This window comes from Rhamphochromis longiceps, linkage group LG23 (assembly GCF_057381845.1).
Source record: "Rhamphochromis longiceps isolate RC_006_pf linkage group LG23, R_longiceps_female_GT1.1, whole genome shotgun sequence".
In the NCBI taxonomy this organism is placed as follows: Eukaryota; Metazoa; Chordata; class Actinopteri; order Cichliformes; family Cichlidae; genus Rhamphochromis; species Rhamphochromis longiceps.
In genome coordinates, this window is record NC_140578.1 from 21912211 (window position 1) to 21938504 (window position 26294).

Genomic DNA, 26294 nt, shown 5'->3' on the forward strand with positions numbered 1-26294 from the left:
AACTGTTAAACTCTCTCAAAGTTTGCTCATACAATCTAATTATTATCTGAGGCTGTGAAATATTTTTAACAGGCGCATAATAAATGAAGCTGCTCATGAGGTTTCAGTTGCAAAAGCTGACAGAGGACTTTTGCTCCAACATGCTACAGGGATACAAATGGAGAGATGGCCAGTGCTCGCTATTCTTAAAGTGCTTTGTAAACAAAGTTGGCTTGGCAGTAGGTGGGCTGCAAAAATTTCCCAACAAAGATTATGATGAGTGATGATCACCAGATGTGTAACAATGTGCAAAAATTGCAAGGGATTCAAAGACTCTACAATAAGGAACAATGTGTTACCTTATCAAAGAATGTGGAAGGTAGATCTAAGTGTTTGTAGAATACTTGGTTAATGTATGGTCAAAGTGTTTTTGTAAATAGTGAAAAAGTCTTGTTACTGATAAACACAACAAAAACAATATATACAGCTCAATCAATGCTCCAGTTCAAATTGTGTCATTAGAATAGTTATGCACTGACCAGATTTACAGAACATCTTTATAATAATGATTTCAATGTTGCTTAAATGACACTACATTGAAATGCCATTGATAAAGTACAGATGTGTTACACCATGCCCACTCAATATCCCCAGAGAGGTATACAACTCCACCCTAATGGTCAACAAATCATGTTCCCCTCCAACCCATAGGAAGAATCATAATTTCCTTTGAGATTAATAAAGTGTTCTGATTCTGATAAGGTAAAAGAATAGCGTCTCTAACTACTATTTTATATGTTTAACATTTCACGATATTAATGCTTCCTGGTTGTTTTGAATGTTGGTTATTTGCGATAGATCAGTCTTACAGGCATAGAAAAAAACAGATTCCATCTTGAAAAGTTCAAAACAGGTAGAATGTCTCTTTTCAAGTGTTTTCTTTTAAAGCCACATTTATCCTAGCGTCATGGTCTATCATTGAGGAATAATAATGATAATAATAATAATGGATTGCATTTATATAGCGCTTTTCAAGGCGCCCAAAGCGCTTTACAATTCCACTATTCATTCACTCTCACATTCACACACTGGTGGAGGCAAGCTGCAGTTGTAGCCACAGCTGCCCTGGGGCAGATTGACAGAAGCGAGGCTGCCATATCGCACCATTGGCCCCTCTGGCCAACACCAATAGAATAGAAAAAGAAAAACAGTGTCGGCAAAAAGTACTGCTTCTTGATTTTTGACATATTTCCCCACTCAAACCACTCCGAACTCCCTGGCTTTCCTGAATGCTGTGAATAAATGATGGCACCAAATAAAATTTCTCAATATAACCCAGATCCTGATATGTAGATCTAAATCCCATGACTGAACTCACTCATTCTGGAGGAACTTTGAGCACTTGCAGAGTTATACAGTCACAGATCACTCTTGTTTAACTGTCTTGTATTTTTCTTTTTTTCGGTTGTAGGTCCTACTAGTGCAGAAATCTGAAGGATAAACAAATTATTGATACCTTAAGCAAATCAAAGGAACGCCCTATGCAAATAAATCCTGATAAATAGCTCAGAGCTCCAGCAAATATTTTTCAAACATCTCACCGCTCCCCAGAACTCTTTCCAACAAGACAGCAACGAATCAGATCGTTACCTGCATCCTGCTCCTGCTGAGCTTATTTGGAACTTTTAGCAAGTATGTTTACATTAAGAAACAAGTCCTGGAATGAAGCTCAGAGTTTCTGTCGGGAGCATCACACAGGCTTGGCCTCTGTCAGTAATGAACAGGATAATCTCAAACTTGGGAAACTTGGCAATTCCAATGACCATATCTGGATAGGATTGAAGAATTCCTCAGAAAGTCAAAAATGGATGTGGTCCGGAGGCACGGAGGTATCTAGCTTTTTCTGGGCAAGTGATCAACCAGACAATCAGCCGGAACAAATCTACGGTGTTATTTATAACAACAAGTGGCGTGATTATCCTGATGATCACTTGCACTTCTTCTGCTACAGCGCTGAAGTAGTGAGGGAAGAATAGACTTGGGAGGAAGCTCTGGAGTACTGCAGGAAGTGTTACCGGCACCAGAGGGGAATCTGGACCGGCAGCAAGCGGCACACAGGCTAGAGAGCACTGCGTAGCCAAATATGAGCAGACTGTGGATTAATAGAGAGGACACCCAAGTTAGCGTCTTGCTCAGGCTGGAGCTCATTTATTTCTGAGCTGCGCATGCGCAGAGCCTATAGCTAGAGTCTCTCTGGTAGTTCCACAGCAGTGCAAGAGCACCATCTACTGGCATAATGAAATATAACCATGGTCTGGCAACACATAACAATGTCAAAATAAGTCACAATAATAAACAAAAAATAAGGGGGTAATTGGTTTTCTTACAAAAATAAACATGTAGCTTTTTCAACCTGCTACACTCTCCCCTGCTTTAAGAGATGGCTCCGGACATCTGGAACCAAACTAACACACTTCATGGCGTTTGCCCAAAGTCTTTAAAGTCTAATAGTCAAAACTGTTACAGTTCCAGGAGTAATGCCAAAAGGTCTTTTGGTCACCAGTCTAACATGTCCATACTGGTGTGGGGTAATAACAGTCAGGAACAGCTGGGTAAAGTGGCATGTGGCAGGGAACATACGCAAGCATCATGTTTGCTCCAGGTCTCCAGAGCTGATATGAAGCCTGTCCCATTTGGCTATATGTAAAAACCTCTCTTGGTTTCACAGCTCTGGTCGACCTCCGTATTGGTGGCACATCCCATTCTGGTGTCTCTGGGGCAGGGTCCCTGTTATCCACACAGCTCTCCGACCCTGTGTCCTCCATAAGATCCTCAGTTGCAGGTTCCTCCTGGGTTTCCACAGTTGGTGATGAAACAACAGGCATTGGGAAATCTGCTGGTTCTGTATTTACAGCTGGTGGGACTGCACTTCCCTGCTGCACTTCCACTGATTCCATTTCGTGTCTTATTGGCTGGAACTCAGGAGCTACAGCTCTCAGTTCACTGTGTGGTCTCGGCTGAGGCCTTTTGGGGTTAACTCTCCTCCACTGATACACAGGTATCGTTCTCAGGCTGTATGAGTACCCTTCCTCTTCGTCCGAATGATCAGACTCATGTTCCACTGTTTCATTGGGGTTTGTCTCTCCCCGTCTTTGTGTTTGTCTTTTCTGACGTCCCGGCTGATCTTGCTCTACCGGCAAATCAGTCACAAGCAGCAGGAGGTTTCGATGCAGGACACGAAAGGTTTTGTCTCCTGTTTCTGATTGTACCCTATATACAGGTCCATCTCCAATCTTCTCAACAACTCTGTGAATTTTCTTTTCCCAGTGGGCACTGAGTTTGCCTGGACCACCCTGCTCGGAGAGGTTTCTGACAAGCACTCGATCTCCTGGTTGCAGTGCAATGCCTTTGATGTGCTGATCATAATGCTTTTTCCCCTTTGCAGAGGACTTTGCACTGTTTTCTGAAGCAATTTTATAGGCTTCCTGCATGCGTGCAGCCCACTTTTGTGCATACTCCTGTCTGGACTGTGACTCTTTTTCAGGTTTTAAATAAAAAAGCAGATCAACAGGCAAGCGTGGGGCTCTTCCATAAAGGAGGAAGAAAGGTGAATAGCCCGTTGCTTCATGTCTTGTGCAGTTATATGCATGGACTATATGGGGCAAATGATCCTTCCATTCTGCCTTTTTCTCCTCATGAAGAGTCCGTAGCATTTGTAGAAGTGTTCTATTTAGACGCTCAACAGGATTTCCCTGTGGGTGGTAGGGGGTTGTTCGAGAGTGGCCTATTCCTGCCAGCTGTTTGAGTCTTTGGAAAAGGTTGTTCTCAAACTCCCGGCCTTGGTCATGATGCAGCTTTTCAGGGTACCTGAAGCGCGGGATAAAGTCAAGAAAGATTTTCTCAGCTGCTGTTTTGCCAGATTTATTCTTAGTCGGGTAAGCTTGGGCAAAACGGGTAAAGTGATCTACCAAGACTAAAATGTACTCAAAGCCACCTTTACTTGGTTCTAGATGTAAATAGTCAACCGAAATGAGTTCAAAGGGGGCACTGGTTGTTATCGAGCCCATTGGTGCTCTCTCTGGGACACTTGGCCGTTTCTGTTTGATACAAGGGCACTGGCGAATGACATAGTCCTCAATTTCACGCTGCATAAAAGGCCAGTAAAACCTCTCCCTTGCTAACTGAATGACTCTGTCAGCACCAACATGTCCAATATCATCATGTAGGTGTTTCAGTACAGTTTGCTTCAGCTTACTGGGTAGGATCAGCTGTTTTCTTTGTCCAGTCTGTCTGTACAGTATTCCTTCCTCAAGTACAAGTCTGTTCCATTCATGTACTAGCCTACGTGTCTCTTGTCCTAGCTGTCTCTTATCTTTACTATTAGGACTCCATCTACTCTTTTTCAAGTTTATCACCTCACAGATAGGGGGGTCCTCCCTCTGCGCAGCCCTGATGTTTTCTGGGGTGATGACAGGGGCACCTTCAGGGGGTGTGTCATCAACACAGTGCAGTGGAGCCACCCATGGTACATCACCGTCTCTCATGGCTTTGTCTCCTTGCCAGATTGCAGAAACCACTTCTGGGGACAGTGTCTCAGTATACTCCATGAGGTGTTCCTGGAGTGGCAATGGATAGCGGGAGAGCGTATCAGCGTCTGTGTTGGACTTGCCTGGTCTATACTTTACAGTGAAATGGAAGTCAGCTAATTCGCCCACCCACCGATGTCCCACAGCGTTTAACTTTGCTGTGCTCAAGATGTACAGTATGTGAGGGGATTATTATCTGTGTACACTGTGAAAGTGGGTGCATAGTAGAGGTAATCCCTAAATTTATCACAAATTGCCCACTTCAGGGCAAGGAATTCAAGCTTGCCAGAATGGAGATGGTAATTTTTCTCAGCAGGCGTGAGTGTCCTGGAACCATAAGCAATGACACAGAGCTTTTCCCCCTGTTGCTGATAAAGCACAGCCCCCAGGCCTTCATTTGATGCATTTGTGTGTAGCACAAAGGGCAAACTAAAATCTGGGTAAGCCAGGACAGGTGGACTGGTTAACATATCCACCAGACGTGACACCACAGTACGATGTTCTGCTGTCCATTGCACTGGTGTTTTGGAAGGAAGCTGACCACCATTTGTGCGCTTTAACTTGATTTTGGCTCTAGTTGAGCTACATTGCAGGCTAGGATCACTGGGACTCTCAATAAGCTTAAACAGTGGTCTCGCTATTCTAGAAAAGTCCTGAATGAACGTCCTGTAATAACCTAGTAACACTAGGAGTGCTCTGACCTCTCCCACGTTCTTTGGCTCTCTGTCTCTCAAATGTTCCACTGCTTCGAGATCTTTTGGGTCTATCTGGACACCTTCACTGGTCACCAAGCGCCCAACATACCTGACCTGACGCTTAAACAGTTCACATTTTTTGGGACATAGATTCACACCATGCTCTCGCAGGCGGCAAAGCACATGCCTCAGATCATCAACATGGTCATGAAATGTCTTGGAAAAGCAAAGCACATCATCTAAATATGGTGAGCATGTTAGTTTATTTCCCGCCTGTGTTTATGTTGATGTACTCTGGAGATATTGTTGTGAACACTTTAGTAATGTAGCATTTTCTTTCTGTTCCGTTCAGAGACCACACACACACACACACCCATGCCCACGCACCTAAACCTGTATGCAATACCTGCTCCTCTGACAATCCCTGTTACCTTCAACTGTGTGAAGTCAATACAAGAGTCTGCACTATCCTCGGTGTCTTCATTGTCTCCCTTCTGAACATTCATCCGGGCCTTGAGCAGTGTTCTGGCCGACACTCCGGGGAGTGGTAGCTGCAAACCTGAACAAGCACCTTACAGTCCTTCCAGTACAAGCTATCTCCCCAACATTAATGGTCCTTCGAGCCGGATGGTAAGCTGCTTCTACCCTAACAAGATGGATGATATTCAGAACTTCTCAGCTCTTGGTGCACGCCCACGGCGTAATGTACGTCGTCCCCTCCGCTATGAAGCTTATGAGACTGACTTCCCCGGGCTTGGTGCAGGTTACCAGGAGGAAAGTGAGACAGGAGGCGACAACCGTTCTTCCCACCATCCTCCGTCTGACCCCTCTGATGACGGCTCACACGGCCATGTCACACCATTGAGAGCAGAGTTAGAAGATATACAGCGTGAAAGGTTCCTGTTCCAGCAGTCGCATGACGAGATGAGAGCCGGGCTGGCTAATTTCCAGGCCCTTCATGCTAGTTTGCTGCAGTTGCTGGACCGTGCAGAGAGTCTGCAGCTCAGTCCACCGCCCAGAGCCCCTGCTGTTCATCTCCAGCCACCCCCTGCTGAAGAGGAAGAGGACTGGCCTCCACCACCTCCTCCTGTTGTGTTCAAGGAGGAGTCTGTCTCCAGCCAGGGTCCAGTTGCGGACCGCATCGATACGATGCTGAAAGAGCTCCAGGATCTGAAGAGGGAGTCTATGGCTGCACAGGAGAGTCAGATCATCCCCCCACATGAATCTAGGCCAGGGTTCACTTCTCCTCAGCCAAGGATCACCTACCCTCCAGCGCCGCCTCCGAGAGCACACCCCCCTCCATTGCAAGCACTGCCAACTCCACCCCCATCCTCATCTACTCCTTTCTTGACCTACAGGGGGCCTCGTCCAAGCATTCCCAAGCTCTCACGCCGTGATCCTGGGGAATTTGCTCGTCTAAAGATGGCGCTAGAGAACTTATTGCCCCCGGAGAGTTCAGAGCTCTTCAGGTACCAAGTCTTGTTAGATCACCTACACCTGGAGGAAGCAAAGTTGATAGCGGACGCTTACCTCCATTCTGCCACGCCCTTCAGTGACACTATGAACGCTCTTAACGACAGGCTTGGGCAGCCCCACCAGCTTGCCCTGAGAAGGATTGCTGCTGTCATGGACTCACCTGACATCCACCGAGGGGATGCAGCCGCATTTGAGCGATTCTCTCTCCACATCCAGTCGCTCGTGGGCATGCTGAAGACTTTAGGCCCTGATGGGGAGGTCGAACTACAGTGTGGCTCCCATGTGGCTCGACTCCTTAGTAAGCTTCCTTCAGAGCAAAGGGCTGATTTCCGTCGGTGCATGTATAACCATTCTGGTCAGGCTTACACCCTGGATGACCTGGCTACCTGGTTAAAGTACGAATCCTGGTGTCAGGACTATGACGGCCTGCCCACTCCAGCGATCACCAGAGAGAAGCCTGATGTCAGACCAAGCAGACGCTCTGTTGCGGTTCTTCACAGTGGAGAGAGCTCACCCAGGTCACTAGGTACCACTCCAAACAAAGCTAGGCAGCCACCCTACTGCGCCTTTTGCGATAACCGTGCCCATCACCTGAGTCAGTGTCAGGAGGTCATCAAGCTGAGTCGCGAACAGCTCACAGACTGGATAAAGACTAACAAGAGGTGCTGGCGTTGCGCACGCTCCCATCAGGCAGCACAGTGTACCCTCAAGAAACCCTGCAGCCTGTGTCAGGGTCGTCATCTGCAGGTCCTTCACGATGTGAATTCTAAGCCCTTAAAGGCACATGGCCTAGTGTCTGCTCTCCCACGAGAAGGTGAGAATCCTACGGGCGTCCTGTACCTCGATCGTCCTACAGAGAGCGGCCAAGTCCTGTTAAAGGTTGTCCCAGTCATCCTTCACCATAATGGCAAGACTTTGAGCACTCACGCAGTTTTGGATGATGGGTCAGAGAGAACTATGCTGCTACCCACCGCTGCCCAGAAGCTTGACCTTCAAGGCATCCCAGAGACACTTCCATTGCGCACTATCAGGCAAGATGTGCAAACTCTGCATGGATCATGTGTCTCATTTGAGATCTCCCCTGGTGGCAAACCTAAGCTGAAGTACAAAGTCCGCAACGCCTTCACCACCACCCGTATCGACCTAGCCGAGCACAGCTACCCAGTGGAGTCCTTGCAGCGGAAGTACAGACACCTCCGAGGCCTGCCTCTCCAGTCCTTCAAGAAGGTCAAACCTCTCCTTCTTATTGGCAGTGACCACCCACAGCTCATCACTCCAACTGAAGCTGTCCGTCTTGGTCCACCGGGTGGTCCTGCTGCTATGCGCACCAGGTTAGGGTGGACACTACAGGGTCCCTCCAGCCTTATAGGTTCCTCTTCGCTGCCACAACAGTGCCTCTTCACGACTGCCCTTCCTCCCCAGGTGAGTGAGCTACTCAAACATGTAGAGAAGTTATGGCAGGTAGATGTTGTCCCGGTGCCAGAAGGCAAGGTGGTTACCCGTTCAAGAGAAGATAACTATGCAGTTAGCCTGCTAGAGCAGAAGACAGTTCGTGTAGATGTCGAGGGCATCCAACGCTATGCCACCCCCCTCCTTCGCCGCGAGAACATGCCACACCTTAAAGCTAGCCCTAACGCTGTCGTTCCCAGTTTGAGAAGTGTGGAGAGAAGGCTCCAGAAAGATCCAGAACGAGCTAAGATCTACCGGGCGGAGATAGAGAAGTTGGTCCAGGCCGGTTCGGTGGTTAAGGTGTCCCCCTCTCAGGTTGCTCAAGCAGATGAGTCATGGTACATCCCTCACCACCTTGTTAGCCACAATGGCAAAGATCGCCTTGTGTTTAACTGTTCGTTCCAGTTCCAACGCCAAGCCCTCAACGAACATCTTCTACCTGGGCCTACCCTGAGCGCATCGCTCCTTGGTGTCCTCCTTCGCTTTCGAGAGCATGCCGTAGCCATTAGTGGTGACATTAAAGGTATGTTCCACCAGATTTGCCTTCTTCCCGAGGATCGTTCCCTCCTGCGGTTTGTGTGGCGGGATCTGCACCCCGGGGAACCGGTGGCCATTTACGAATGGCAGGTCCTCCCCTTCGGTACAACCTGCAGCCCATGCTGTGCAACCTTCGCTCTGCAGCGCCACGCCAGGGACCACACGGAAGGAGATGATCCGCTACGTCACTCTGTGGGACAGTGCTTCTATGTTGATAACCTTCTCCAGAGCGTGCCGACCCCTGAAGAAGCCCGGGACCTAGTGGACAGGCTAAGAGCCCTCCTGTCTTCTGCTGGATTTGTCCTTCGCCAGTGGGCCAGTAATGAACCCAGCACCATTGGCCACCTACCTGAAGACCTCAGATCCACAAGTGCAGAACTTTGGCTCACTCAAGACAAATCAGACACCTCTGAGCCAACTCTGGGCCTTAGCTGGCACTTCCCCACGGACACCTTGGGTTACAGACACCGCAAAATCAGTTATGGTGCCCCCACCATGCGGAATATTTATAAAGTTCTCGCAAGCCAATACGACCCACTTGGCTTTATCCTACCGTACACCACCCGAGCCAAGATGCTGGTGAGGCGCCTTTGGGATCAACAGAGGGGATGGGATGACCCGCAGCTTCCACCAGAACTACTCCAGCAGTGGAAAACCCGGGAAGAGGAATTGCTGTTCCTTGCACAAGTCCTGCTTCCTCGCCCGTATCTCCCAAAGCACATCATGGAGGCAGTTAGTGAGAGAGAGATTCACATATTCTGTGATGCATCAGAGCAGGCTTATGGCGCAGTGGCCTACATGAGAACAGTGACAGGTGATGGCAGCTCACATCTAGCCTTCCTGATGGCTCGCTCCCGTGTTGCCCCTAAACGCATTCTCTCCATGCCTAGACTTGAGCTGTGTGGTGCCCTCTCCGGAGCTCATCTTTCCCGTCTCCTTAGAAATGAGCTCACTCTGGACATAAAGAGGATAGTGCTGTGGTCTGACTCCACAACTGTACTCACCTGGTTGAGGTCCCAGTCATGCCACTTCAAGGTCTTCGTCGGCACCCGCGTGGCTGAGATCCAGAAATTAACTCACTCGCACACCTGGCGCTATGTGGACTCAGCCCAGAACCCCGCAGATGATATAACCCGGGGGAAGTCCCTTCCCGAGCTGACCAGACCCAATAGATGGAGTCAAGGGCCTCCTTTCCTGCTCCTAGGTCCAGAACAGTGGCCTCCAGAGCCAAGTCAGAATCAGAATCAGAATACTTTATTCATCCCGAGGGAAATTAGGGGTTACAGCAGGCAGCACGCTAATGGCGCATGCGCACTCACAAAGGAACCTTCTGACCAACTTTACACAAACATCACATTGGGCAGACATGTCAGAAGGTAGGCTGATAGGAAAAAAACAACGAAAATACACTACATGAGGTAAGAGGAGGAGAAAAAAAACTCCACTCAGACTGAGCTCCTAGTGGGAGAACAGTTTGATAAAAGAAAAACACCTCAGCACAAAAGCACATGACTATCAATACACCATAGAAACACGAGACAAGCAACAGGGGCGGGTAAAGGGTAAGAGAGAGCCGGCGTAGACAGCGCATCCGGTCCTGCAGCATCTGTGCTGGTCCAGTTGACTGCTATCATCCCCGGTAGGGCACAAGCATCGAAGGCGTTGGAAAGGGAGGGGGATGAGTGAGTGCTTATCAGTGTAAGTGTGTGTGTGTGCGTGTCCATAGTTTAGCTGAGACAGTGTCCTTCGGCCTATCAGGCTAAGTAAACAGTCCTCCAGCCAATCCAGGTGTCCTTCATGGGGCGGGAAGAATAGTCATCACACAGTCGTTATCAGGGAGTTGTTTTGGTGGGCTCCAGCCTTGGGCCTGCAGCTGGGGCCGTGGTGTCCAAATGTTGAATATTGTTGATTTCTCCTTTGTGAGCAGCTCGAATTCTAGCACTCCGAGGCTGGTCTCTCGATCTCCCGTTGAAGAGCTGCGAGCCTCCCCATGATGGTATCAAACTTCTGTTCCGTGGTGTTGTCAGTCTTTTGATTCTGAGACCTCACAACTGCAGTGATCCGTTCCGCGATGTTTTCCAACTGTCGCTCAAGGGTCTCATTTTGAGCAGGCCTCTCTCTGATGTTTCCCCTCATACGCTCAATGGTGTTGTTTTGAGCCTTCACAGCAGCTGTAAGCGTCTCCAAGGTGTTGACCATATTACGTTCGTTGTGAGAGGTCGCACCTCGTCCCGTCGCTTCGAATCCAGCGGGCAGCCTTGTGGGGGTTTGAACAGCCGGTTCCGCTTTTTTATTTCTCTGATAAACCAGGGCTAAGCCAACGCCGATCAGCATGAACCCTGTTATCATGGTTCCGAATAGGTAGATATCTTCAGCGTCCTCGATCGACAGTCCCGCCAGGCACACGGTCCTCCAGTTCTGCCACCCGTCCATCGTGTAACCGGCAGGGAAAGTCCCTCCAGGGCACTCAGGCTCTCCCGAGCCCCGACTTCTCGTTGAGAAAAGGGTGTCAATAGCACTCAGAGACCAGTTGATCAAATCCATAATTCTCTTTTAGGTTTAGAGAACGACAGTGAGAGACTGTTCCAGGGAAAGTAAATTCACACAAGACAAGACAAGGACATAGAGGCGAAGCAGGGAAGATAAGGGTGAGGAGGAGAGGAGAAAGTGCGACCGCCTTCGCTGAGAGCTCAAAAAGGATGCCAGTGGCACCCTGGCTGAGCCTCCAGGCCCATCTGAGCTCCGTAAAGAGACCTTTTGTGGATTTTCTACCACCTTCGACCCCGCCACTTCGAACTTCAGCAAATATGACACCTGGACACAGCTGCTGGAAGCTGCTATTACGCAGTTGCATGGGGCGGCCAAAGGCGGTGGAACTTCATCGGCTTATGACTACGTTCGAGCAGAGATGAACGTCCTGAGAGAAGCTCAACAGGAGAGCTTCCCTGAGGAGTATCGACTTCTTAAGCAGGGGAAATCCATCAGTCGCAGCAGTCGTCTCCTCGCACTATCCCCTGAGTTCGACCACGAGAATGAGGTCATCCGTGTAGGTGGACGTCTTCGCCGCTCTGAAGATCTCGCATTTACCAGCTCCCATCCTTTAGTTTTGGATCCGACACATCCAGTCACCTGCCTGTTCATCCAGGACGTCGACAGTCGCCTGCGCCATCCAGGGCCAGAGAGGGTCTTCGCGGAGCACTTCCTCAAGTGGCTTACCCCAGAGAAGAGCTCCTGAGTCGCCGGAGGTGGAAGCACTCCCAGGTGCTGGCTGACCACTTCTGGTCTCGATTCATCCGGCTGTACCTTCCAAGCCTGCAGCTTCGGCAGAAATGGCGGTCATCCCCCGCAGATGTCACAGAAGGTTCAGTGGTGATGATCGTAGATCCTCAGCTGCCTCGTGCTTCCTGGCTCGTGGGCTGCATCTCTGCTGCCTGCCCTCCCGGACGAAGACAAAGGACAATCACCGTGACTTTGTTTGTAAAATTGCCTTTTGTTGTGAGCAAATGTACTTCATACATTTGGGGGCGGCTGTACAAAAGGCCCCGTAGTTATGGTTTTATTCTGTTCAGTTGTTAGTTCACCTGTAGTTTTTAGAGTGGCCAGTAGAGGTCACCCCACCGCTTTGTATGAGAGACTATGTCCAGGGAGAAACGTGGGCAAAGCACCTGAGCTTTTCTGCTCCAGATTACCGGCAGAGAATTGGTTATTCCGTGAGAAGTGTGCGTTAATGAGCAACGTAAGTTGGTGATGTGTGAGGATGTGATAATAAGATGTGTTTGGGACTGTAACCAAGGTTAGGGGGGAAATGACTATGTTTCTGTCTGTGCCGCTAGCGGGTGCTAAGCTAAGCTAACTTTCCTGCCGTGTGGTTGGGTATAGCTGTGTACCTGGTTAGCTCTCTCAGGGGGTCTATGTGTGAGTCGTGGGTAATATATGGCCTATGGTATTAAAGGGGATGTTAGTTTATTTCCCGCCTGTGTTTATGTTGATGTACTCTGGAGATATTGTTGTGAACACTTTAGTAATGTAGCATTTTCTTTCTGTTCCGTTCAGAGACCACACACACACACACACCCATGCCCACGCACCTAAACCTGTATGCAATACCTGCTCCTCTGACAATCCCTGTTACCTTCAACTGTGTGAAGTCAATACAAGAGTCTGCACTATCCTCGGTGTCTTCATTGTCTCCCTTCTGAACATTCATCCGGGCCTTGAGCAGTGTTCTGGCCGACACTCCGGGGAGTGGTAGCTGCAAACCTGAACAAGCACCTTACAGTCCTTCCAGTACAAGCTATCTACCCAACAGTACCTAAGACTGTTCTTTTGGAGAGAATGTCATGTTTTGGTAGGATTCTGAATGGGAATCTTAACAATTTTTGTCAACCCACTGGGGACATCTACCAAAGCTGGGAACAACTCCAAACCCTCAGGGCAGCTTTTCTCTAGATTTGGTTGGAAGAGTTTTGGGCCACCTCTTGGCCATTCTCTGACTCTACACTTTACTTCACAAATCTGTCCTGCAGGAATCATTACACCTTTTTTTCCTGTTCTCACACTACTCTCAGGATCTATTTCATCAGGGGTGGGCATCTGAAGTGCTGAAACTAGAGCATCTACTGCACTGCTGCTGACACTTAAAGCTTCTTTGAGGAGCGCAGAAAGGTCAGCCCCACCTCTCTGTTCTTTATTGATTTTTAGGATTTCAGCTATTACGTTGCTGCCTAAAATAGGACAGTTAAGGTTGTGCTGACTGATAAGCACTGGCACTTGTATGGCGACATGCCCATAGTTCACACTCTGAATTTGAAGTTCCGTGTCTGCCCAACCATCAAATGGAACGTCTGTACCATTAGCTGCCGCTATTTCCAGAGGCTGGTCTGAAAGGAGGGACTCAAGTGGCTTGATCTTAATGTGGGGGATGTTTTTCTCTATCCACGCTCTTGATACCATAATCACTTGGGCCCCTGAATCAAGCAGCATCTTAAGTGGTACTCCATTGATGGCACATGAGACCATACATCTGTTCCCAATAAGCTGTGCAGTGGGTTTCACTGGTGGTACAGGACTGGGTGCATTTGATCTCACCACACTTGAAGTCTTAGCAAAACTGGTGTGTGCTGGGGACTCCTCGGCTTGTTCGGTCACTGGCAGCCCCTCTCCAGTGACCTCACCCCGTTTCCCGACACCTTACGCCGCAGGCAGCCAATAGCCCGGTGTCCTGGCTGGCCACACGTAAAACAGTGGGGGCAGCTCACTTTGCCTTGCTGTACACAATCACCACATCTGCCCCGGTTCTCAGCTGGAGGTGTTGGAGGGCGGTTCAGGGGCGAGCAGGAGTCTCCAGATGTCACACTATCAGTCTAGCTCACCACTTTAGTTAGCTGTCTGGTCAATGAAGACACTTGGGCAGTCAGTTCTCTAATAGCTGCACGGTTAGTCTGTAGCTCAGTGTCAACCTTCGCTTGCTCAGTCAAGTCAGTGTTAGCAAGCTGAGCGGCACTTATAGTCACAGGTCTAATTTTAGATGTGGTACCCAGTCGCCTCAGTTTCTCAGCTTCCTCACTGGTGGACTTTGTAATCTGTTCAAGCAAAAAGTCGTCACTAACCTGCAAGTCATTAAGAAAAGGTTTGAGGTCTTGTCTCACATAGTTGTTTTTTTCATTGAACCCTTGATAAAGTGTGTGAAGAAATGTGCCCTGCACAAGCTTTTTGTCATAGCTAAAGTCTGCACCAGGCTGTCGTGACTCAAATAGTACACGCTGTTTTAACCCTATAATTCTGTACAAAAACTGCTGTGCACTCTCTTTGTCTTGCTGCTTAGCATTACTTAGCTCTTAAAAGAGTTCAGCGCTATTCTTGTCTCGAATATGAGAGCGGAGAATCTTCAAACCATCAACTGTCAAATCATCTTTGTTGGTTAAGATTTCCTTGAGAGTACCAGGCTTCATTATCTTTAGCACAGTTCTGATTATTTCACACTCAGTAAACCCTTCTTGTAACCCCTCATCAATTTGTTTGCACAGACTACTGTGGGACATATCCGAGCCAAGATCTGAAATTTGTCCACCATGCAACTTGAATTCCCTGCGTGAAAACAAAGCTGCCACATCACTGAGATTCAAAACTTGGTCATATCCTCTGGACGGACGACTCACCCTGCCAGGGGAAACCCCAGCGACACTAGGCGCCGGTGACACTGAAGCTGGGATGTTGAAGTTCTTGGTGGGCGTATCAGTGTCTCTTAGCATGGATGAGGGAAAGGTGGAGATGTCTCTGTCCTGTGGTAGAATGGGCTGTGTGTGAGAGTCTTTGTTAGGGTGTGATGGTAGAGTGGGGATGTGGTCAGCTGGCATAGCCAGGTGTCTGTCAGGATGTGTGGGGTCAGTGTGGGGTGAAGTGGGGCACTCCTGCTGCTGGTTAGGAATGTCTTCCATCTCAAGCGGCACGGCGAGATGATCTCCAGCCCCTCCGACGTCCGTTGACAGCAGGTCACTCATGATGTCGTCGAGGAGCAAGAGCTGGGCCATACCTTCATCCTCCAACGCGCTCAACTTTTCACCTCTGATGTACCCAACGATCAGGTCATACAGTTCTGGTTCACTTAAGCCATCAACATTGCGAGTCATACTGCCATCCTCCACTGAAGAAACAACTGTGCGCAGCTGGCTCACACTCAAATCACAAAGTCTTTTCTGGATCTTTACTATCAACAACCGCCGTGGGGTAACAGTGGCCATCTTGACGTTTTGACTGTGACCTGGGCTCCCTGGATGACGCACTCAATGCAGCCTTCCCTGAGACTTTGGACACCAGTTCTGGTCGTTTGGCACACACGTCACCACTAGACGATCCCGGACGAGCCCCCAGTTGTTACCGGCACCAGACCTAGGGGAATCTGGACCGGCAGCAAGCGGCACACAGGCTAGAGAGCACTGCGTAGCCAAATATGAGCAGACTGTGGATTAATAGAGAGGACACCCAAGTTAGCGTCTTGCTCAGGCTGGAGCTCATTTATTTCTGAGCTGCGCATGCGCAAAGCCTATAGCTAGAGTCTCTCTGGTAGTTCCACAGCAGTGCAAGAGCACCATCTACTGGCATAATGAAATATAACCATGGTCTGGCAACACATAACAATGTCAAAATAAGTCACAATAATAAACAAAAAATAAGGGGGTAATTGGTTTTCTTACAAAAATAAACATGTAGCTTTTTCAACCTGCTACAGAAGCACCATAACAACCTGGCCAGCGTGGCATCACAGACTGAGATGATGCTGATCCAGAAAGAGCTAAAGAAACACATTACCACTGAGCACATCTGGATCGGATTGCATTTCCTGGCTGGGAACTGGCTGTGGGTAGACGGACAGGAGATGGGCTACAAGGCCTGGAGTGAAGGCAGAAAACCATCATGTCCACATGTGTGCAGCCGTACAGGTGACAAGAAGTAATAATGTTTGGGAGGCTCGTGACTGTGAAGAGAGACTCAGTTTTATTTACTACTGAGCTTAGTAGTGAGTTTTGATTTCCAGGCTAATACCTGATTGATATCTTTGATGTGCATTTGTTTTATTTCTGTCTTGTTAGAAGATTGACCTTTTGAAAGTGAAAAATAGCAAACATATTTAAATACAACTGCAGTTTTTTTCCCAAGGCTATTCTTGCACATCTTATCTAAGTTTTCATTCTTGAAAAGTAACTTAGATAGGATTTTACCTCAGAGTGATGTAGGTTTCATATGTTAATAAAACCCTCTCTGCAGGCCGCGTGAAAATGTACCTGTAGTGTCTGCTGTGTTATTCTCACCAGTGCTTTGAAAGGTGAGGCTGTTTGCAAAACTATTTGCCTTGCTGTTCTCACATTGCTTGTAGCTCTGCATGGGACTGTAAGGTACTATATTACCATTTCATATTTAGCTAATTCACTGTGTGACATACACCGCTGCATTTATGCCATAAGCAGAAATGATAAAGCTTTGCTTCTTCATTTGTAAATTGCTGATAACACTGTACTGCAATTTCATTAAAAACTTCAAGATGTCTTATGTTGTATTCTAATATAAATTTTGAACCAATGTGTGACCAATAGTCTTAAATGCTTTTTCACATCTTGTGTTACTGTATTCATTAACATATTGCTATCATTCTTTTATTTGAATTCAAGCTAAACAATTATTTATAAGTTGTTTTTTCATTACACCCTGCTCCGGGGCCCAGCCCTGGAGCAGGGTGCCGCCGGTGCATCGAGCCACCTGGGGGGCTCTTCAACTGGTGGGGAAGATTGTCACATCTTGCAGGAGCTTTCCTCTCCTCAGGGGCTCTCTCTGCAGGAGGGGGAGATACAGGAGAGGTGGAGGAAGATCTCAGCCTGGGTGTTTATTGTCTTATGTAGTCTGGAAGATGAGTGGATGGTGGGGTGGGTGCAGTTTTCTCTGACTGGAGGAAAGAAGGGGAGAAAGAAAGAGGGAAAGAGAAACGGCTGAGAAGAGGGACGGGGGAGAAGGGCAAAAGACAAAAACCAACAGAATGAGCAGAAAAAAAAGAAAAAAAAAAGCAAATATCAATCACCTGGATCACCTGCTGAGAAAGAAAAAAGAAAACAAGCAGAAGAGAACAAGAGTAATAGAATAAACAACATCACAATGATATATGGGAATATGACAGTAAATACTAAATATTAAACATTATTGTGCAGCACATAAGATCAACAGAACACAGTGTGCTTTGAGGTAGGAGCCAAAAAGGGTGTAGTTTGTGGGTGTGATCACCCGTGTGTACACCTGTGAGCATGGACGCGCTTGTATTTTTGGTTTTTTTAAAAGGTTCCTTCATGTAATGATCTGCTAGAGGGTGTGTGTGTGTGTGTGTGGGGGGGGGGGGGCACAGCCTCGGACTGGAGCAAATCTTAACGTTCAGCTTGAAATAGTCCAGAACCAGATACCCTGAAGTGACCAAACTCATCCATTAAGTCTAAGACTGCCTAATTGGGTTCTTCATTGGTTTCTTATAACTCATTTTACAAACTCAGATGATGTTTTTAGCTATATCAATGCAGAAATTGTCAAGGCAGGTGAGTTAGGGAACCCAGATGCGGACCTCTTGCTTAAGTTGAACAGTGCTTTTATTTACAGTGAAGAAAAACCAGTCAACAGTTATCCACAGTTCAAATCCTTTTAGTGATCCTCTCCCCTTTTTCCTCTGTGATGCGTGGCAGTGCGTCAGTGTCCACAAACTCCCGAAACTCCGTAAAGTCTCTCCTTCCTCCTCCTGGGAGCAGGCAAAAACAAACACGATTAGCTTCCCTCCGCTAGCTACCGAGCTTGGTGCAATACTCCAGCGATGTCTGTCGCTCAGCCACACCATTAAATAGTCCTGCCAACGATGGTGGATGATGGCAGCAGCTGGCGAGGAATCGGGCTGTATCCCAATTCAGGGTCTGCAACCTTAAAGTACGCATTTCAAGGCCGATTACGTCACAGCGGCGCGCCGAAGGCTGTCCCAATTCAAAGGCTGCTCGAAATGCGGCCCTGAAATGCATCCTTCATTTCCCTGAATTTTAAGGCTGTGGCAGTGTAGACTTCGTGGTCCCATATATCCCACAATTCATAGCGCGGAAGTCGGTGTGGATAATTCTGCCGCAGACGGCAGAAGCGGAGCAGCCGAAGAGTAAACTGTGAAAAGTAAGTACTGAATATTATGTCACTTATTTATGTGCAAATGTTTAATAACGAAGAACATTAAAACATTACTGTTGGCCACATGTCGGCAAAGTTATGTAACATTAGTGACGTTTGTACTAACTTGGTTTTAAAGCCTTTACTTCAAAATATACGCCGTTTAATAGCTGAGCTTAATCTTACAGAGAATGATCAAAGCTCATGTAGAAACAAACAAACAAATGAACATAAGATTTTCTCTTTCATTTCTGTCAAACAAAGCTGTATGAAACGTTTCCAGCTGTTAGTATCATGGTTGCTAGGCAACCTGGGCAGCGCAACAGAGGCTAGACCGTCCCATTTCGCAAGCCTCGCACTTCCGGCCTTAGTGGTCTTTGAGTACGCGGCCCTTGAGGATCGTTGAGGCTGCGTACTTTAAGGCTGCCTGAATTGGGATACAGCCTCGGTCTCAGGTGAGGCAGCTCAGAGCGGCAGCGCTTCTGGGTTGGAGGTCTCTCGTTGCCACGCGACCTCGTAACAATCGCAGCAGAGTCAAGAAAAACAGAGCGAGAGAGAGGAGAACACACACACACACAGGCAGGTCGACCGGTCGGGGCACCGTCCGACCCTGACAGAAATGCAGATTTGAAAAATGTTTACAAATAGAAGCAGGATATGTAATATGAATTAAAATGAGCCTGTTGAATTTCTGATAATTATGTATTGATAATTGTATTTATGAACTCCAGTCAAGAGGACAATATAAACATGAATTGACCTAAATCAAAATACATATGAGCAGCACCTGCGATTTCTTCCATGGGTCATGAATACCACAGGTTCAGTGAATTAAGAGCCGCCCCAATGCAAATGTTTTCTGAGAAATTCAAAAGGCTCACAGCTTTAACAAGCATCATCAGACCTCTTTTTTTTTTCAGCAAAATTCTGTAAAACAAGTTAAGGATGGATCTGCTCTTCATGTGCATCCTGTTTCTGCTGAGTTTATCTGTAATGTTTACCAAGTAATTTTACATTGAACAGCCAAAAAATTGGCAGCTTGCTCTGACACACTGTTGGCAGCAATACACAGACCTGGCTCCTGTCAGTAATGAACATGATAATCTCAAACTTGAGCAGCTCTCTGGTAGTATCAATAGATGTATCTGGATAGGACTGAAGAGAAATTCCTCAGATAGAGAAAAATGGCTTTGGTCAGGAGGTGGAGCGGCTACCATGTTTTTCTGGGCACCAGGTAAACCTAACAACTGTCACAGTGTTGAAGACAGTGGCTGTGTGTGGATAAACAGGTGGAATGATGCAAACCCACAGAATATCAACACATTCTTCTGCTACCGTGCAATAGTGGTGGAGGAGGAACTGACTTGGGAGGAAGCTCTGGATTACTGCAGGGAGCACCATGATGACCTGGCAAGTGTGGCGTCTGAGACTGAAATGCTGCTGATCCAGAGAGAACTGAAGAAACATAACACCACTGAACTCAGCTGGATTAGCTTGTGTTTCTTGCCTGGGGACTGGCTATTGGTAGATGGGCAGGAGATGGGCTATGAGGCCTGGTGTGAGGTGAGGGGAACCAACATGTCCACACTCAAAGATGAAGTGTGCAGCCATACAAGTCACAGAAGGGACTGCATGTTTGGGAGGCTCGTGATTGTGAAGAGAGATTACAGTTTGAATTTACTTTATAAAATTCATTTGAATTATTTATTAAGGTTGGTATAGATGGTGTTTCTTCATTGTCACCTTTGATATTATTGATATTTTGCTCTTTGATGTGCAATTTTTTGGTTTCTTTATTGACAAATTTCCTTGAATCTTGGAAGCACTGGGTTTCACCACTTCATATGTGTGTTTAACTGTGTAACCTGAAGTTAGTAAATTAAACTCCAGATTTTTTGTTGTTCACAGTGATGTTTCTCACATTTTGAGACTACTCTCATATTTGCATGCAGAGTGAATCCACACATATTGCAGTGTGCAGAGTGTAGGAATGTTCAGCTTATTTTAGAGTTTAGGAATGTGTTAGATAGGATATAGAATTGTGAGACACTGACACTGCCCTGGATATAAATAAAGACCTGACTGTGTCATGAACTTAGGAGTAGATTTTAGGAGACCCTCCCCCAGTTGAACTGTGTAAGACAAAGAGGAGTTAATGCTGAGTGGAAATTCCTCAGGGCATGCCTGGGTGGGAGTCTCAAAGTTTGTAACTAAATAACTTTGGTTTGGAAGGGAGATGGACTTTTATGACCCTCAGGAAGGCACGTACATAGAGATATACGCACATAGTGTTTTAACTGTTACGCACACACATCCACACGCACACTCACTCATGTGCACTTACATAGACATACGGGTACGTGCACACACAGGCATTTACGTGCTTGTGCACATAGCCACAGACACAGAGTTTGCAGCTCACCATGGGAGGTTTTATGATGAGGTCGCTCCTACAAAACTGTGTTTCACAGACAAAGGAGTGAAGATTTTGCAGAGGGGCACTGGCCTGGCAAGTCTTCCCTTCTAGAAGAATGCATGCTTAAATGAGGATAAATAAAGATGAGTAAAGATGAATAAAGCTTTTGTGAAAATGACTACTGAGTCCAGTGCCGTCTCTGGATGCTCGAGGAATAAAAAAGAACCGGGGCAAAACTGATTTCTCAACATGAGCTGTCTGGCATTCTACTGACTTTTTGCATGGATTGTTGATGAGGTTTGACGACAGAGATATATACTATATCTATGAGGAACATCCTTGTTTGTGTTGACAAAAAGATGTACAAATACAGCCAGGAACTCCAGATATTAAAATATCATTGTTAGGGTTTGTATTGTTGATTGTCATTTATGTTTAGAAATATTTAACCATATATGCTTAGAGGTGTATAATCAATTGTGTAGTGATAGGATGTGTGATCTTTAGCAGGCTGCAAAGGCTTGGTGTGCATCCTGGGAGCATGGGAAGAGGTCGTACCTTGTCTTATTGTTTTATGGTAGGATAAACGTGGCTATATCTGTTTTAGGCTAAGTGCCTTTTGTTTAGATGAACTGTTGGACTTCCAGACCAGCAGGTTTAGGGAAGTCATTTATGGGGTCACACACAGGCAAGGTACTTTTTGTTTGTATGTAGACGTCATATGTTAATGAACCTTTGCTTATTCATGTAACCTCAATAAAAGATCAGTGTTACGGGGAGCGGACGAGAGCAACTGGGGTCAAGCGAAGGAACGGCGTTTGTCCGGTTCTCTCCCGTGCACGAGAAACATGAAGAACTTTGCCTACTCGTGTCTTGCTTGCTGTGTAATTATATTGTCTTCAACGTTCCAGCGAATAGGTTCAAGCTACAAACCTAACAATCATCACCACCTTTAGATTTTGATAAAATGTGACATGTTATCAAATGTGACAATTTGACAAGAATTGGCTTAGCAGAAGTGGCAAAAGTCCTGTTTTATTTTTTTTAAATTTCTTTTATGTATTTTTTTTTAAGACGTACAGGAACATATGGTTTTTACTCCAGTAAAAGTGAAAAAAATACAGGCTTTGAAATGTACAAAGGTAACTGAACCTTGTGCTATATTAATATAATAATAAAATTATATTAGTAGAATAGAATATAAAAATTATTCTAATTAATATTCTAATTCTAACAAATTAACTTAGTTTGAATCGTTTATGTGGGACACAAGCAGTGAAAGAGAATTAAAAAACAAAATTGTGTTGCTTACATTGTAGTGGGTGACTTTGTGTCATGGTCCGTGGCCCTGTGTCTGAGGAGTGTGTGGGATGCCCTGGTGGCCACACCCCTGGGCTGGGTCATCACCATCACACCTGCATCCCATGGATACCTGGAGCACTATTTAACCCTGCGCTGACGGATGCTCCAAGCCAGTCCGTTAGTCACCCCTCCGTGGTAACTAGGCTCCTCGCAAAAAGCTTTGTATATATGCGTTACGTGAACTACGTTAATTCTGCCTTCGTGTGCCTAGGTTACGATCCGGCATCTGTATCTGCCACCTGCCTGTCCTCCAGCCTGCTCGGATCACTAAGTGTGTCATCTGACCTCATCCCTGCCTCCTCGGATTCGCTAGCCACAGACACACTTTCCCCCTTCCGAGTCCCACGGTCCCACTCTGATCGTAAGCCACTTACTAAAGCCCTGTTCTGTTGTGTCTCTCTAGTAATTTTCTCCCCTTTGTGTTGCAGCCTCCCACGGTCCCGATTACGGCTTCCCTGTGTCGTTTGTCTTCTTGGTTTTCTTCAGTTCCACATTTTCGCTTCCTTGGTTTTTCCGGGTCACCCTTTGTTAAAACAATAAAGACTGTTCTTGCTCGCATTAGGTGCATTGAGTCTGCTCTTGGATCCCGCTTGTGTGCATGCACTGCGGTTCATGACACTTTGCCTCCACACCTAAACAGTAGAATGAGAATAGAGAGGTTACAGTGGAATTCAGCTCGTCATAAAACACTAAGATCTGTATCGTGTCTCAGCACAAGAAAAATAATCACAACTGACAAAAATTTATAATGTGAGCTTCAGTAGGTTTTCTTAGTGAACATGATGTGATCAGCTGACCTGTTTCTCCTTGTGGATTTACATCCCCTACACTGAAACTATGCTGTGTATACTGCCTTTATATAGAAAGTATATAGTTGGCATAAAATTGTAATTCAGTAAATTAATCTAAGCATCATCAGCTTAAATGCAAACTCATCTCTGCTACACTTCTGATGTAACCTTACTCTGACCATGAGCACCAGAGCTTCTTTTCTGTTCTTTTGAAATGCAGCAGCTGGACCTTTAGCTAGCAACACACTGTGCAACAAACTGCACACAAACAGTTTGTGTGTTTGCTGATGTCTGTTGAGCTGATAGAAAAGTTGCATTGGAAATTACCTGCCACAACATGTTCCTCCTTTTATGCTTGCTCTTATTCAGTAGGGCTAGCTAGATGCTGAAGTTCTGCAGCCACAACTCAGGGACACCTGCAGTTGTTTTGGTGTTGTAGCAAAACAATAAAAAAAAAACCACTGTCCCACTTTAACCCTTGTGTGGTGTTCATATTTTTGTTACTCAGCCAGTGTTCATGGGTCTGGTGGACCCGCTAGAGTTTTGGCTTTCCAAATTAACTCTATCAAACAATTTTATGTTAAATTACTCAACAGATGTTTACTTCATCCCAATTACAAGCCATATGAACAGCAAACATGGTTAATTTTTTCCCTTTACCTTTGTTAGGTCACATTTATGAATTAATGTGCTTCTCGTTTTTTTTTTTTTTTTTATAAAATGTTATAAAAAAATAAATCAGTTATAATCAAGTGAAGTGAGTGGAAAGACACAACACATTTACACGTGAAGCAACATGTTTCACAACTAAATGACATCAGCTGCTCATCAATGGTGACATTAGGCCCAGGGTTGTAAAACAGGGGGAGGTGGTGCACCCACTTATCCCACACTGTCCTGATGGCAGCTAGCTTGTCTCTCTGCCGTTGAGCTGGTCTGTCATCTCGGTTATCAAAACGGATAATCCTGGAAATTTTGTTGAAGTTTTCCAGAGACATTGATGCACGGAAAGGTTCGTGCTGGTTTCTGCATCCCACAAGATTCTGTGGATTCCCCTTTGGACCTGAAAACTCCTGCAAGGATAAGAACCCCAAAGTAGGCCTGTAGATCAATTTGGTCCATCTCCTTCCACCTCTCTCCAAAAACACACCTTCATTCTAGATTACTGCAAACTAGAGATGGACCGATCCGATATTACGTATCGGTATCGGTCTGCAAACCAGACCAGAATAATTTTCTGGATGGAATCTGGGATGAAAAGCTCAAATGAAGACTTGATGTCCTGCACATGAGTAACTGTCAGCCGTGTTGGCCTTGGCTTATCACAGTAACAGCTCTGTAGGGTGGCTCATTTCTTGGGCAAGAAGACCATTCAATTTCACCATTTATTGACATCCATATTTCTTCACTTGCTGTCTGGTGGGCTTGTTCTGGTCCTGGAGCTGGCTGCTGATGGGGTACTCGTCTTCGTTTTGTTACTAAATGGTGCTCAACCTCATCCTCTTCTTCAAAGTCACTGTCAGACTCTGAATTTTCAGAAATGTGAAATATTCCAAAATATTTGGAATTGCCATGCAATCCAAAATCAATTGCATGGCCCTCGCAGCAGATAATCTTTTGCCATCTTGATCAGTTGTGATAAAGAACCACACTGGCAAAGTCTTATTTATAGTATTATGCCCCTAATTTGCAGGAGGGACAGGGTATGAGAAAATAAAATTTGGATCCCTCAAGAAAGAGGGTAAAATGTGCGGGAATGTCAGAGCAGACGATGTTGATAGTTGAATTTTCAACAATGTTGCAACTTTGTGCGAGAGCAGGAGGGGAAGAAAACACTATCAGCAGCACCAGAAAGGAGGAGGACAGAGTGTGGGAACACAGGACCTACACTTTCAACACTTTTATTAGACCTGGGTCCAGTGGACCCGAACACCTTGTATGTAATGTAAATGCGTGGGGGGAGGTACAGTATGTGGTCATCGAAAATTTGTTCAGATTTATGTTCTTCACAGAAAATAAGCCAAAGCCAATGAATTTCAGGTTGAAAAAATAATTAATTGTTAAATTTTTCTTTTGAGAAAAACTGAAAACGGGTCTCACAGACCCGAACACCATACAAGGGTTAAACACCTGACTTTGGCACATGTCATCTATTTTTATGCAACATCTTCTGGTGATTAATAGAAGATATCTGCCTTTCATGTTTTACTCTTTTGGCTCAAATTGATTTGAAGTTTGAAGGATTGTGGAGGCCCCCACGCACCCCTCACACATACTCTTCACCCTGCTGCCTTCTGGCAGGAAGTACCGGAGTATTCGGGCCCTCACTGCCAGACTGCAAAACAATTTCTTCCCCCAAACCATCAGACTCCTGAACACTCAGTGACTGGACTGACACACACAAACACACACGCACACCTTCATAAACCAAGTTACTTTTTGCACAATTCTCAGTCTTTTCCACATTTCTATTGCACTGTTGTGTCTGCACCATCTTGTATCTGTATCATTCTGTTCTGTCTGGTGTTGCACTGTCTTTGTTTTGGTTTTTTGCACTTTTTGCACATTGGACTTAATATAGTCCTGTGTTTATTGTCTATGTTGTATGTAGCATTATGGTCTTGGTGGAACATTGTCTCGTTTCACTGTTTACTGTACCACTGCACATGGTTGGAATGACAATAAAGCCTCTTGACTTAACTTGTTATAGTTCATGGTTCCCGGATTCTATTCAATTTGATTCGATTTTGATTCAGACAGTCAGAAAGATTACACATCTGATTTGTTTTTCCAGTGTGAAGTGAAAGAAGAACTATAATTTCCCAAAGCAAGTTAAAAAAAATCGATAAGGGTGTCGTAATCCATCTTTCTAAAGGGACTTTCACAGCAGCCCTAAGGGAAGACCTTGTAACAAAATTACAATTTTACGTGCTAACAATAAAATTGTAATAATAATTTACAATTTTATTGTTAGCACGTAAAATTGTATAGGATTTTTAGACAACCAACCTGCAATAAGCTGACCTGATTAAATTACCACAACTTTTACTTCCTCAAAGAAAAGCATTACTTGACTCTTTTACATAAAAAAGGGGGAAAAAACTAACATGGGTTTACATTTTGAATTGCTGAGCTTTCCTATTTTAGAATCGGTTCTTATGAGGAGTTGCATGCGAATGGATACTGTGTACAAATGTAGTATATAAATAAATCACTACAATTTTTTATGAAAATATGCAAATACTTTCTGACAGACAAAAAGACTCACAGATCCATCATACACCAACACACCTCTTTAGATCTTTATTGCTTTACATGCAAAACCACA

The 26294-nt window shown here is 45.9% G+C and overlaps 2 protein-coding genes and 1 pseudogene across 3 annotated transcripts; 2 read left to right on the forward strand and 1 right to left on the reverse strand.

Moving 5' to 3' along the window:
• The first annotated feature begins 329 nt into the window (after positions 1-329).
• Positions 330-2102, forward strand: LOC146641917 (C-type lectin mannose-binding isoform-like). Its single transcript, XM_085398255.1, is given in 3 exon segments — positions 330-358; positions 1591-1689; positions 1691-2102. Coding segments are annotated over 3 exon segments (540 nt in total).
• An 8086-nt stretch (positions 2103-10188) lies between these two features.
• LOC146641918 (uncharacterized) lies at positions 10189-11394 on the reverse strand. The gene has a single exon (XM_085399383.1). It carries the CDS (start codon positions 11264-11266, stop codon positions 10658-10660), a length of 609 nt encoding a protein of 202 aa, XP_085255509.1. The 5' UTR covers positions 11267-11394; the 3' UTR covers positions 10189-10657.
• A 7948-nt stretch (positions 11395-19342) lies between these two features.
• On the forward strand, positions 19343-23308 carry LOC146641919 (macrophage mannose receptor 1-like; annotated as a pseudogene). Its single transcript, XR_014909748.1, has 3 exons — positions 19343-19960; positions 22133-22310; positions 22387-23308. The product of XR_014909748.1 is annotated as a macrophage mannose receptor 1-like (transcript).
• Positions 23309-26294: the final 2986 nt, after the last annotated feature.

Bases quoted from the DNA above. Each gene is read 5' to 3' on its own strand.
- LOC146641918 (XM_085399383.1), bottom strand. From the start codon at position 11,266: ATGGATTTGATCAACTGGTCTCTGAGTGCTATTGACACCCTTTTCTCA.